General features: G+C 41.0%; 1 protein-coding gene across 1 annotated transcript in view; it reads left to right on the forward strand.

Moving 5' to 3' along the window:
* The window catches only part of map3k5 (mitogen-activated protein kinase kinase kinase 5), an 88,142-nt gene extending 79,473 nt beyond the window's left edge, over positions 1-8,669 (forward strand). The window contains exons 24-30 of the mRNA XM_026143641.1: positions 121-306; positions 1,245-1,350; positions 4,433-4,676; positions 4,774-4,886; positions 6,034-6,155; positions 6,261-6,337; positions 7,526-8,669. Coding sequence (XP_025999426.1) covers positions 121-306; positions 1,245-1,350; positions 4,433-4,676; positions 4,774-4,886; positions 6,034-6,155; positions 6,261-6,337; positions 7,526-7,586 — 909 coding nt within the window. The 3' untranslated portion in view covers positions 7,587-8,669. The remainder of the gene's footprint in view (positions 1-120; positions 307-1,244; positions 1,351-4,432; positions 4,677-4,773; positions 4,887-6,033; positions 6,156-6,260; positions 6,338-7,525) is intronic.
* Positions 8,670-11,852: the final 3,183 nt, after the last annotated feature.

An 11,852-nucleotide genomic window follows, 5' to 3' on the forward strand; every position in this document is an offset into this window, starting at 1 on the left:
ATGGAAAAAATTTCTTAAGTCTATCTGATAGGGATGTTAGTAAGTTGGAGTTGGAAGCTCCTGTTGTAAACCTAAACCACCATTTTCATCTCTTCTTTCCCCGCTTGCCTCCTACCTCAGGGCTCAGAGGAAATGAAGCTAAAACATCAGCACATCTCCACCCTTGTGGTGAGTCTTGCTGACTTTGTTCGGATGGCAGACAGGAAAATCATCGCCAACACCCTGTCTCAGCTCAAGCTGGAGCTAGACTTTGACAGCACTGCCATCAGTCAACTGCAGATTATGCTGTTCGGCTTCCAGGATGCTGTAAGTGCTAATAGAAATACCGTGAAAAAGATACTGGGTCAATCCAATGAATTTCAGCTACATTTCATCTGTGATATCCCACTGGGCTCATGAATAATTGATCATAATTGGAATATGAAATATAACCCAAATCAATAAAACATGTCTTGTGTTTGCTGCAGCTTTTTAGTTTATAACCAAGTGTCTTTAGCTTACCCACAGTAAGGATCAAATTTTAGTCTACAGCGGTCACAAACCTGAACTGCTACATTGATGATTTGCTGCTGTAATTCTCCTCACAGGCTCATTATTTTCTGATTTCCTGTTATTAAGTACCCATTTGAAGGCAAAGGTGCTTCTCGCCGCTGCATAAAACAAAGGCTCTGAACAGTGTAATTGTTGTCATTTGAAATGGGCTGCAGACAGCTGCGGGCTGCCTTGTTGCTTTTCTTCCTGCTCAGAGATTAGACAGATGACTGTGGAAATACTTGTAACCTTTAAGTGAGGCGATAAAAGGGAGAGATCTGTCAGGAGTAATTGCACATAATGTTAAAAGGCTCATCTGCTCTCCCCCTCAGAAATGCAGTTATGCAGATGAAATGGCACAGAGCGAGTGGTTGTTTTCATATTTGTAAGTGGGATTGTGTAATCGTGCTGGTAGATGAAGCTCTGGTGCCTCCTGTTGGTCATTGCTGCAAAAAAATTAGAGCTTCACAGTGCGTGACTGCAAATATTAATAATGCCATGAAGAGTAGGCTGCTTTAAAAATCCCTTTGGGGATATTTAGTTATTGCGGCAGAAGTTAAAATGAAGTATAAACAATTCTCTTAAGAACAATTCTTGGAATGAAATCTGTGAGGCAAATACGAATGAACTCATTTTTATTTTAGGTGTAGAATCACTAATAGGTAAAACATTGTAAAACGTGCTCTCATGAGTGTGAACCTCTCCATTTCCAGGTGAACAAAGTGCTGCGAAACCACAACATCAAGCCTCACTGGATGTTCGCTTTGGACAACATCATCCGCAAGGCTGTGCAGACTGCCATCACGATCCTGGTGCCAGGTAGGATCATCAGTGTCTCGAGCAGAGCACCAGTAAATAAGTTATGACTCTTCCCTCGGGGCACGACTACTGATACAGGAGGAGGGCATTTGCTGCGCAGGCCTGTGTGTGTTCACAGCCTATTTAAAGACAGGAAGTAAAAGGGCAATAACTTGAATGGATTACACACCTGAGTTTCATGCAGGGCAGATATTATGTTTAGCTGATTATAGGCCCAGATTGAAATGAGGAGAAGTTCTAGTTGAACTGTGTAAAGTGGTTCAAGAGAGTTTCAGATCTACAATGTGAAATTATTTCCTGTTTTCACCAAAGAATTAAACTCATAAAACATCAATAGTCAGTGGGATGAGTGCTAAATTTAGCTATAGTTATGTCACAGACACCCAGCGCTATTTTTGTTTTCTTCCACCTTTGTAATGGTGTTTTGTAACAAAGAACCAACAATGTTCAGGTGTTTGCTTCATTATCAAGTTTGAATCTTTAAAAACACACTCGAGTGGAGATCTTATCATACGTTACAACAAAGTTCACTACTCATAACCCATAGGAAGTATTCTGTATCAGTATCAGTACCAGATATTAGTTATATATATATATATAAGGAGAGCTTAACTTCTGTCTCGCTAGCTTGCCCTGCGCTCTTCCTTCTGACTATGCTGTCTGTGTTGAACGCTCAGTGGATCTGCGCTGGACAGTGCAGCCTAGGCGGAGTAGTCGAACACAGATTCACTGAGCGCATCGTCAGAAGGAAAGTTGATAAAATAAATTACAAATGTTGTATTGTTCGATACATATGCGTACCGAACCGAAAGCACTGTATCGAACGGTTCAATATCGATACGAATATCGTTGCACCCCTAATATATATATATCCGTCTGTATATACATATGTGTGTATATATATATATATATATATATATATATATATATATATATATATATACATATATATATATATATATATATCCATCCATCCATCTTCATCCGCTTTAGGCAGCAGCCTAAGCAAAGAGGCCCAGACCTCCCTCTCCCCAGCCACCTCCTCCAGCTTATCCGGGGGAATACCAAGGCGTTCCCAGGCCAGCCGAGAGATATAATCTCTCCAGCGTATCCTGGGTCTGCCCCGGGGCCTCCTCCCGGTGGGACATGCCTGGAACACCTCACCCAGGAGGCGCCCAGGGTGCATCCTTGTCAGATGCCCGAACCACCTCAGCTGGCTCCTTTCGATGTGGAGCAGCAGCTGCTCTACTCTGAGCCCCTCCCGGATGGCCGAACTTCTCACCCTATCTCTAAGGGAGAGGCCAGCCACCCTTCGGAGGAAGCTCATTTCTGCCGCTTGTATCCGCGATCTCGTTCTTTCGGTCACTACCCACAGCTCGTGGCCATATGTGAGGGTAGGGATGTAGATCGACCGGTAAATTGAGAGCTTCGCTTTTACACTCAGCTCCCTCTTCACCACGACGGACCGGTGCAGCGTCCACATTACTGCAGCTGCAGCCCCAATCCGTCTGTCGATCTCCGGCTCCCTTCTCCCATCACTCGCGAACAAGACCCCGAGATACTTGAACTCCTCCACTTGGGGCTGGAACTCATCCCCGACCCGGAGTGGGCACTCCACCCTTTTCCGGCTGAGAACCATGGCCTCAGATTTGGAGGTGCTGATCCTCATTCCCGCTGCTTCACACTCGGCTGCGAACCGTTCCAGTGCGAGCTGGAGGCCCTCACCCGATGAAGCCAACAGAACCACATCATCTGCAAAAATCAGAGATGAGATTCTGAGGCCACCAAAGCGAAAGCCCTCCGCCACTTGGCTGCGCCTAGAAATTCTGTCCATAAAAATTATGAACAGAACCGGGGACAAAGGGCAGCCCTGGCGGAGCCCATCACCCACCGGGAACGAGTCCGACTTATTGCCGGCAATGCGAACCAAGCTCTTGCAACGGTTGTATAGGGATCGAATGGCCCGTAGCAATGGGCCAGACACCCCATATTCCCGCAACACCTCCCACAGGACACCCCGAGGGACACGGTCGAATGCCTTCTCCAAGTCCACAAAACACATGTAGACTGGTTGGGCAAACTCCCATGCACCCTCAAGTATCCTGGAGAGGATAAAGAGCTGGTCCAGTGTTCCGCGACCAGGACGAAAACCGCATTGTTCCTCCTGTATCCGAGGTTCGACTAACGGACGAACTCTCCTTTCCAGCACCCTGGCATAGACTTTCCCAGGGAGGCTGAGGAGTGTGATCCCCCTGTAGTTGGAACACACCCTCCGGTCCCCCTTCTTAAAGATGGCATATATGAATAAATATATATATATATATATATACATATGTGTGTATATATATACATATATATGTGTGTATGTATGTATATGTGTGTGTGTGTGTGTGTGTGTGTGTGTGTGTGTGTGTGTGTGTGTGTGTGTGTGTGTGTACAGCAATATGGTGTACAAATCCCTTTTCAATGCATTATTAATACTGATGCAAAATATCAGTATTGGTATTAAATGATATCTGACACAAACAGCTTTACTCATCAGAGTCAGCACTTTGCGTCTCCTTGTGGTGGAAATTATCAAGTAAATGAGGTTAAAGATAACAGCTGTTACCTAAGTTGAGGTGAAAAAGAAGGAACCAACAGATAACAGTGGAAAGCAAATCTGAGTGACTACTTGAAACAGAAAATCTTGACATTTTCATTTTAGTAAACAAATTATTGGTAAAGAAACAGTCTGAAACAATCCAGGGGTGTTTCGCTCATTTTAGTTCTTTGGCTACACAGAGCCCACTTTGTTCTTAAGGGGCTGAAACAGTAAAAATATTGTTGTTAAAAAAAGTGTTAAAAAGTAGAATGCTTTCTTGATATGTTTTCTTTTAATATCTTGAGAAAAAAAATAGAAAGTGCAATTTCAACAATAAGCCTCAGTTTTTCACATTTGGGCACTTTAATGAAACGGCATTGTGTTAATCAAATAAACACAACTGATTCCAGTCTCTGGAATTAACAATTCAGACAACCTCTCATGATCACTTTTATTACAGGGCTTCCTCTAAAAGTGATTCTTTCTCTCTGCATGCAGAACTCAGGCCTCACTTCAGTCTGGCCTCAGAAAGTGATGCAGCCGATCAGGAGGACATCGATGATGACGGCGAGCCGGACAGAACCTCCACGCACCAGAGCCGGGCGCCTCCTGGCGCCGCTCACGATGACACGGTGGCTACCTCGGGAGTCAGCACACTCAGCTCCACCGTCTCCCACGAATCCCACAATGCACAGCGCTCCGTGAGCATGGAGCTAGGGAGGATGAAGCTGGAGACCAGCAGGTAGGCATCTGGTTGAAGGCCGTTAACAACAGCATAGGACTTCTTCATTTAACCATAGTTTATCCGTTTTAACCTGCATCTCTCTGTTTTATTCCAGGTTGCTGGAACAGCTGCTGGAGAAGGAGAGGGAGTATCAGTCCATCCTGCAACAAGTGCTGGATGAGAGAGAGCAAGAGATCAGACTACTGAAGCTGCGAACTGAGCCTGAAGGTCTCTACTTTAGTCTGAATTACTTTCTCACACTCCTTTTGCTGCTTCTGGTATTTTTAGTCTGTCTTTACTTTTTAAAGCCAGCTATTTCTCACTGAACAGACTCGACTTTCACTTCTGACTTTTAAATCAAAATGTACTTTATACTTCCTAGAGCCAATGTTAATTAAAAGTTTTTCCCTCTAGTTCAGTAAACAAATTAAACAAGCCATGACAGGAACAATGCACATGAACAAAGCTTTCTTATCACATACCGGAGGTGTAAATTAAGTGACTTCTAATTTGCTGGTCTGATCAGCTATTCCAATATCCAACTCCGAGCTGGTGATGGGGGGGTTGATATCCACTGATGATGGTTGCTTTTCTGTAAGGGTAAAACTCATTATAAGAAATTAGTAGAGCAGCTTTAAACAATCTCAATTATTAGGCAAAGTACACTAAAATTAAGATATTGTCATCCACTGTGGCCATTTCTCTTTAACAGAGGCTTTTATCTGACCAAATAAGAGTACGCGTCACCTTGAAAGCAACATTTAAGGAGGTTTAAGAATATTAAATGTTCAGTTTACACAATTGCACAAAGCTGTAGCGATAGTGACTGTGACTTGTGACAACAAGGTTGCTTTTTTGTAGAGAAAAAGCAGCATATCCTGTTACTGCAACAGTTACACCTTTACAAGCTGCTTTACAAGCAAACAATCATGGCAAAAAGTTCCACATGAGTGCTGCTGTGAAATATGGACCTAACCACTGGGACATCATTTATTTGTTCACCTTCTATTTCACAGCCTCAGTTTTATCTGTTTTAATGTCTTATCTGGTTTCTTTTCTCGTACGATACATTAGCAGAGTGTCAATCAAAAGGTAGCTATGTCCAAAAACACTTAAACTCTTTAGGAAACTACTTGTTGAAGTGAAAACCAAAACAGAAGCACAATACTTTCTCATAGATTTCTGTGCATTCTTACTTTATCCCCCCAGCTGGCCACTTGAAAGAACGATGATTAAAGCCCAGACCCAGCAGCTATGTCCATCTGATACATGCGCTTCCTGTGTGTACGGCATGTTTGATCTGTCATTAAACTGGTTGTTTTGTTAATGTTTAAATGTTTGTTTTATGGAGTGTTCTCAAAATCTACTCTGTTAGACACCCCCACATCTTCGCATGACCTGGAGGGACAGAGGAGCCAACCTGCAGAGAGACGTGACGACCCAGAGCTGACCAGCTGGCTGACACGTTACGGTGCTGACCAGGATGCCATAGACAGGGTGGGTCTCTGATTTTTTTGTTGTTTTAACAAAGCCCTTTTTAGGATGATGCAAGTAAAGAAAAACATTTCTGTAAATGTAATTTTCTCCACTTTGTTTCTTTAGATACTCAATGAGGAGTATACATTGTACGACATCCTTCATGATGTCACAAGAGATGATCTGAAGAGTTTAAGACTGAGGTAGAAAATGATTTTTTTTTTTCTTTTACTTTTAAATATTTCTATATTTGCTTCATATTTTGTGTTCAGTATTTAGTCCCCAAAATACGTGCTGAAACTTGTACCTGACAGGAAGAGAAACAAGGGGGTTAAGATGGGAGCGTTGCATAATGGGAGAGTGTTGTTGCATTTCCTGTTCTTACACAAAAGTTTCAGAAGGCAGCTTTGTACTTCAGCAGTTCTTTGAGGCTAATCTATGAAGGACTTAATTTATCACAAATTCTGTAAATCTGTTTATAAACCAAAATTTAATTGAATTTGCAGGGACCTCACAGGTCAGTAAGATACTGTTCTAACGTGGGCAGTTTGGTTTGGACGTAGCTATGTTGCCATGCTCAGGTTGTGACGCTTAACCCGATGTCTTCTAAAATGTTATTAGGATGAAAATAGCTCTGAATAATTACTCAAACAGGTCACACCAACATGAATATTGATGTCTGCTACTGCAACAGTTTTCACCTCCTCTTTAAAGTTTCTTTGCAGCACTGCAGGTCCAAGCATACTAATTATACTGCGTTCAATTTAGAGTGAAGCATGAATAAAACAAACTACTATGAAGTTCTTATTGGTTGTGTTTGATATCTGGCGCCACACTGTGGTCATATCAAACATTCAGCTATACACACCATATCTACTAAATTGCTTCAGGGTATCTCTAGGTCTTTTTTGTGTGATTGTATGTTTTGGGGTGGGGGTGGTGTTCTCCTCTGATGTTGCTGCATTAGAGGGGAACTTACTGTCTGCACATCTGACCCACAGGTTGATTGAAATTGTGTCATGCAACAGGACAATGATCCCAATCACAAAACTTAATCCCAAATAGAATGGCTAAAAAAGCAGGAAAGGAATCAATAGCCCAGTCAAATTCCAAACCTCAACCAGATTGATGAACTGAAGTAATGTTGTACCGATAAAGTCATACAGAAACATTAGTTATTACACAGAGACCAGGGAAAACTGTCCTTTTCATGACCGTACAGTCTTAACTCTGTGTGATCTGTGCTCATGAGTCCCTCTGACTCTCAGTACAAAGTAAACCATTTAAAATATGATATTTTCAAGTAGGTTGACAGCTGATGGTTTCTTACAAATGGTATAATATTCATTGGTGTGTGCTTTAAGCTAACAGTATTTTGTTTGTCTTGACAGAGGTGGGGTCTTGTGTAAGCTATGGAAGGCCATCACAGACTACAGGCAGAAGCTATTCTAAGGCCTTAAGTGGTGACAGCCACTCAGAGAAGCCAGGACTTTTTTTTGTCCCCAACAACTCCTCTTTACCTCAGCGTTTATAAAAGCAAGATCCTGGAGAAGAAGCTGTGTTGACCATGTTCCACCCACACAACAATCTTCTGGAGTATTTTATAATTTTGAAAACAAAGAGTTTGGATATTAGGTCATTTTGAAAGTAAAAATTAATGAGAAGTGCCACTAGTTTTGTTATACCTGATGGACAGGGCACAGCTTTTGTTACAGGTGTGTTTAAAATGACAGCTGGTAGGAAAATCTATTATTGAAATCTTGAAAACTGTCAAGAAAAACATTTTCTCCTGTCTTTACAAGATGTGACGTTTACAACTGATCGTTTTCTAATACAGGCCTGAGATACAAAATACTACATTCATCTGTACTGATATTTTTATCATTGCTTATCTTATCACTACTTTATTTAAATGTGTTTTAATTTAATTGTTATAGCAATCTGAAGGATGTCATTCCATGTACTGCTTTTGTTTTTTCTTTTATTTTGTTTTTTGTTTTGTTTTTCAAACTGAGACTTATTTAAATTGTCCATGCTTTTTTTTTTCCACTTTTCCTTTTATAATATGAATCTACAATTTTATTTTTAAGAAATATATTATGTAAATGTAGTGTTATATAATTCTATGTGGATGACATTTATGTACTTTGAAAAAGACATCTCTAAACACAGTCAAATCTCCATGTAGATTGGACCAAGTTTGCAATGAGCACATGTGAAAAATTAATTCTGTATTATTGTATTTTCTAGTATCACAAATCATAGATCATACTCACTTAATTGACAAAATTGTGTTTATCTTGCTTGTGTTGTGTCAGCTTCATTCAGTCAAATATATAAGTTGTAATGAAAAATCTGACATGCAAACAAACTTCATATGGAAGAACCTTGATGTACTTTTTTATTAATATTTTAAACCATAACATCAGAAATTGGGGGGGAATCGGTGAGCCTTGTGTCTGTTTTGTTTCAGATCTGATTCAAGATTGTTGTGATATATTGTTAAAATAAAACTTTTCATCTTGAAGCTGTGAAGGAACTGTGTTAGAAGTGTTCTTCAACAATTCACTCTAAATGTGGGAGCAGGGGGGGGGGCTGATAATGAAAGTTGTTCTCCATAGTAAATTAAACACAAATAACTGTTTTGTTCTTTTCAAAATGAATAAAAAAGGCACTGCCTCTGTTCCAAAAGAGTAATTTCTGCACTTATCATCTAGAGGAAAGGTCGCTCATTTAGAAAAACAAAATGTTAACAATAAAAAGTTAGGACTTACTATATGAATCATATACAGGGAGTGCAGAATTATTAGGCAAATGAGTATTTTGTCCACATCATCCTCTTCATGCATGTTGTCTTACTCCAAGCTGTATAGGTTTGAAAGCCTACTACCAATTAAGCATATTAGGTGATGTGCATCTCTGTAATGAGAAGGGGTGTGGTCTAATGACATCAACACCCTATATCAGGTGTGCATAATTATTAGGCAACGTCCTTTCCTTTGGCAAAATGGGTCAAAAGAAGGACTTGACAGGCTCAGAAAAGTCAAAAATAGTGAGATATCTTGCAGAGGGATGCAGCAGTCTCAAAATTGCAAAGCTTCTGAAGCGTGATCATCGAACAATCAAGCGTTTCATTCAAAATAGTCAACAGGGTCGCAAGAAGCGTGTGGAAAAACCAAGGTGCAAAATAACTGCCCATGAACTGAGAAAAGTCAAGCGTGCAGCTGCCAAGATGCCACTTGCCACCAGTTTGGCCATATTTCAGAGCTGCAACATCACTGGAGTGCCCAAAAGCACAAGGTGTGCAATACTCAGAGACATGGCCAAGGTAAGAAAGGCTGAAAGACGACCACCACTGAACAAGACACACAAGCTGAAACGTCAAGACTGGGCCAAGAAATATCTCAAGACTGATTTTTCTAAGGTTTTATGGACTGATGAAATGAGAGTGAGTCTTGATGGGCCAGATGGATGGGCCCGTGGCTGGATTGGTAAAGGGCAGAGAGCTCCAGTCCGACTCAGACGCCAGAGAGGTGGAGGTGGAGTACTGGTTTGGGCTGGTATCATCAAAGATGAGCTTGTGGGGCCTTTTCGGGCAGTAGGACTGGGAGTCAAGCTCAACTCCCAGTCCTACTGCCAGTTTCTGGAAGACACCTTCTTCAAGCAATGGTACAGGAAGAAGTCTGCATCCTTCAAGAAAAACATGATTTTCATGCAGGACAATGCCCCATCACACGCGTCCAAGTACTCCACAGCGTGGCTGGCAAGAAAGGGTATAAAAGAAGAAAAACTAATGACATGGCCACCTTGTTCACCTGATCTGAACCCCATTGAGAACCTGTGGTCCATCATCAAATGTGAGATTTACAAGGAGGGAAAACAGTACACCTCTCTGAACAGTGTCTGGGAGGCTGTGGTTGCTGCTGCACGCAATGTTGATGGTGAACAGATCAAAACACGGACAGAATCCATGGATCCATGAAAAGCGCTGTATAAATCCAATCCATTATTATTATTAGTATTATTACTCCCTGTATTTCTCTGCTTATTTCCGTATTGTGTTTACCTTACATTTCACCATTATTGTATGTTTACTCCACTACTTAATATGTTACAGAGATCATTTTCAAAGCCTTACATGTTTTTATGGCCTTCGTATGCCAGTGTCAATTTTATCTTTATAGAATAGTTTATTACATGTTAACTCAATGTTATTAAAAGATTAACAAAAGAAATAAACTGTAGCCCGACAATGGCTACTGTTAGCTTGAATGAAATGAAAACAAAACTTAACACACACTTGGAGAGCATCGTTAACTGTAAGACTGTGAGAATAAAACTCTTTCAATGCTATTTCGGCAGCTTGTTCCAAATAACAGCAACACAGTAACTAGTAACCACTGAACATCCAAGGTATGGACATTGAGGCTGTGGACAGCTACAGGTACCTTGGTGTTCATCTGAACAATAGACTGGACTGGACTCATAACTCAGACGCCCTCTACAGGAAAGGGCAGAGTAGGCTGTACCTGCTGCGGAGACTCAGGTCGTTTGGAGTGGAGGGCCCACTCCTGAAGAAATTCTATGACTCTGTTGTGGCTTCTGCTATCTTTTATGGCGTGGTCTGCTGGGGCGGCAGCATCTCTGCTGGGGACAGGAAGAGACTGAACAGGGTGATCCGAAGGGCCAGCTCTGTTCTAGGATGCCCTCTGGACCCAGTGGAGGTGGTGAGTGACAGGAGAACGGCGGCTAAGCTGTCATCCCTGATGGACAACATCTCCCACTCCATGCAGCAGACTGTGACAGCACTGAGCAGCTCCTTCAGTGGGAGACTGCGGCACCCACGGTGTGGGACGGAGAGATTTCGCAGGTCTTTCCTCCCCACTGCTGTCAGACTCCATAATAAAGACTTTAACTGATCAAGCACACACATCCATACATATGCAATAATACTAAGTGCAATAATCCTTTCTGTCATCGTTGTATTTTTACTCAGTTGTATATAGTATTTGTATTTGTATTCTGTTTTTATCTTATTGTATATTTATTTTATTTTATTCTACTGTATATAGTATTTTATTTTATTCTATTCTGTACAGTTGTGTACTGTATTTATTCTTATTGTATTCTAATTTTTGCCTCATAACTTTTGCACTGTCCACTTCCTGCTGTGACAAAACAAATTTCCCATGTGTGGGACTAATAAAGGTTATCTTATCTTATCTTAGTAGCACCCTGAGGAGCACACTTGGATCTCTTTTTAGGAACAGTTAAAATACCAAAACTCTATTGCACAATGCATTGGTTTGGATTAAATTATCTAATATTATGCAATAAGGTACAAAGTAGTCATCGTAATATGTTAATAAACAGTTTTGAAGGGGACATTGCTACCAAGCACTGCCTATTAAACTAGGTTTATACACAGATATGCAAATATAGGAAAGCAAATAAACACCAGACTGTAGAATTAAAGATATTTAAAAAGTTAACAGGTATAATTTGAAGTTGGCCTTAAATCTTGTGTGATCCCCCCCCCCCCCCCCCCCCCCCACAGACTAAGTACAGAATACAAATACTATTTCCAACAATCCATAACAAGGCTACACTTACTATCACTCACTATTAATAATATCAGGGAGAGTCTAGTAGCACTTGATAATTCAACAAAGGAAAAACTCATGAAAATATAAAATCTAACAGTTACATTCATAATTC

Source organism: Astatotilapia calliptera, chromosome 15 (genome assembly GCF_900246225.1).
Source record: "Astatotilapia calliptera chromosome 15, fAstCal1.2, whole genome shotgun sequence".
Classification (NCBI taxonomy): domain Eukaryota; kingdom Metazoa; phylum Chordata; class Actinopteri; order Cichliformes; family Cichlidae; genus Astatotilapia; species Astatotilapia calliptera.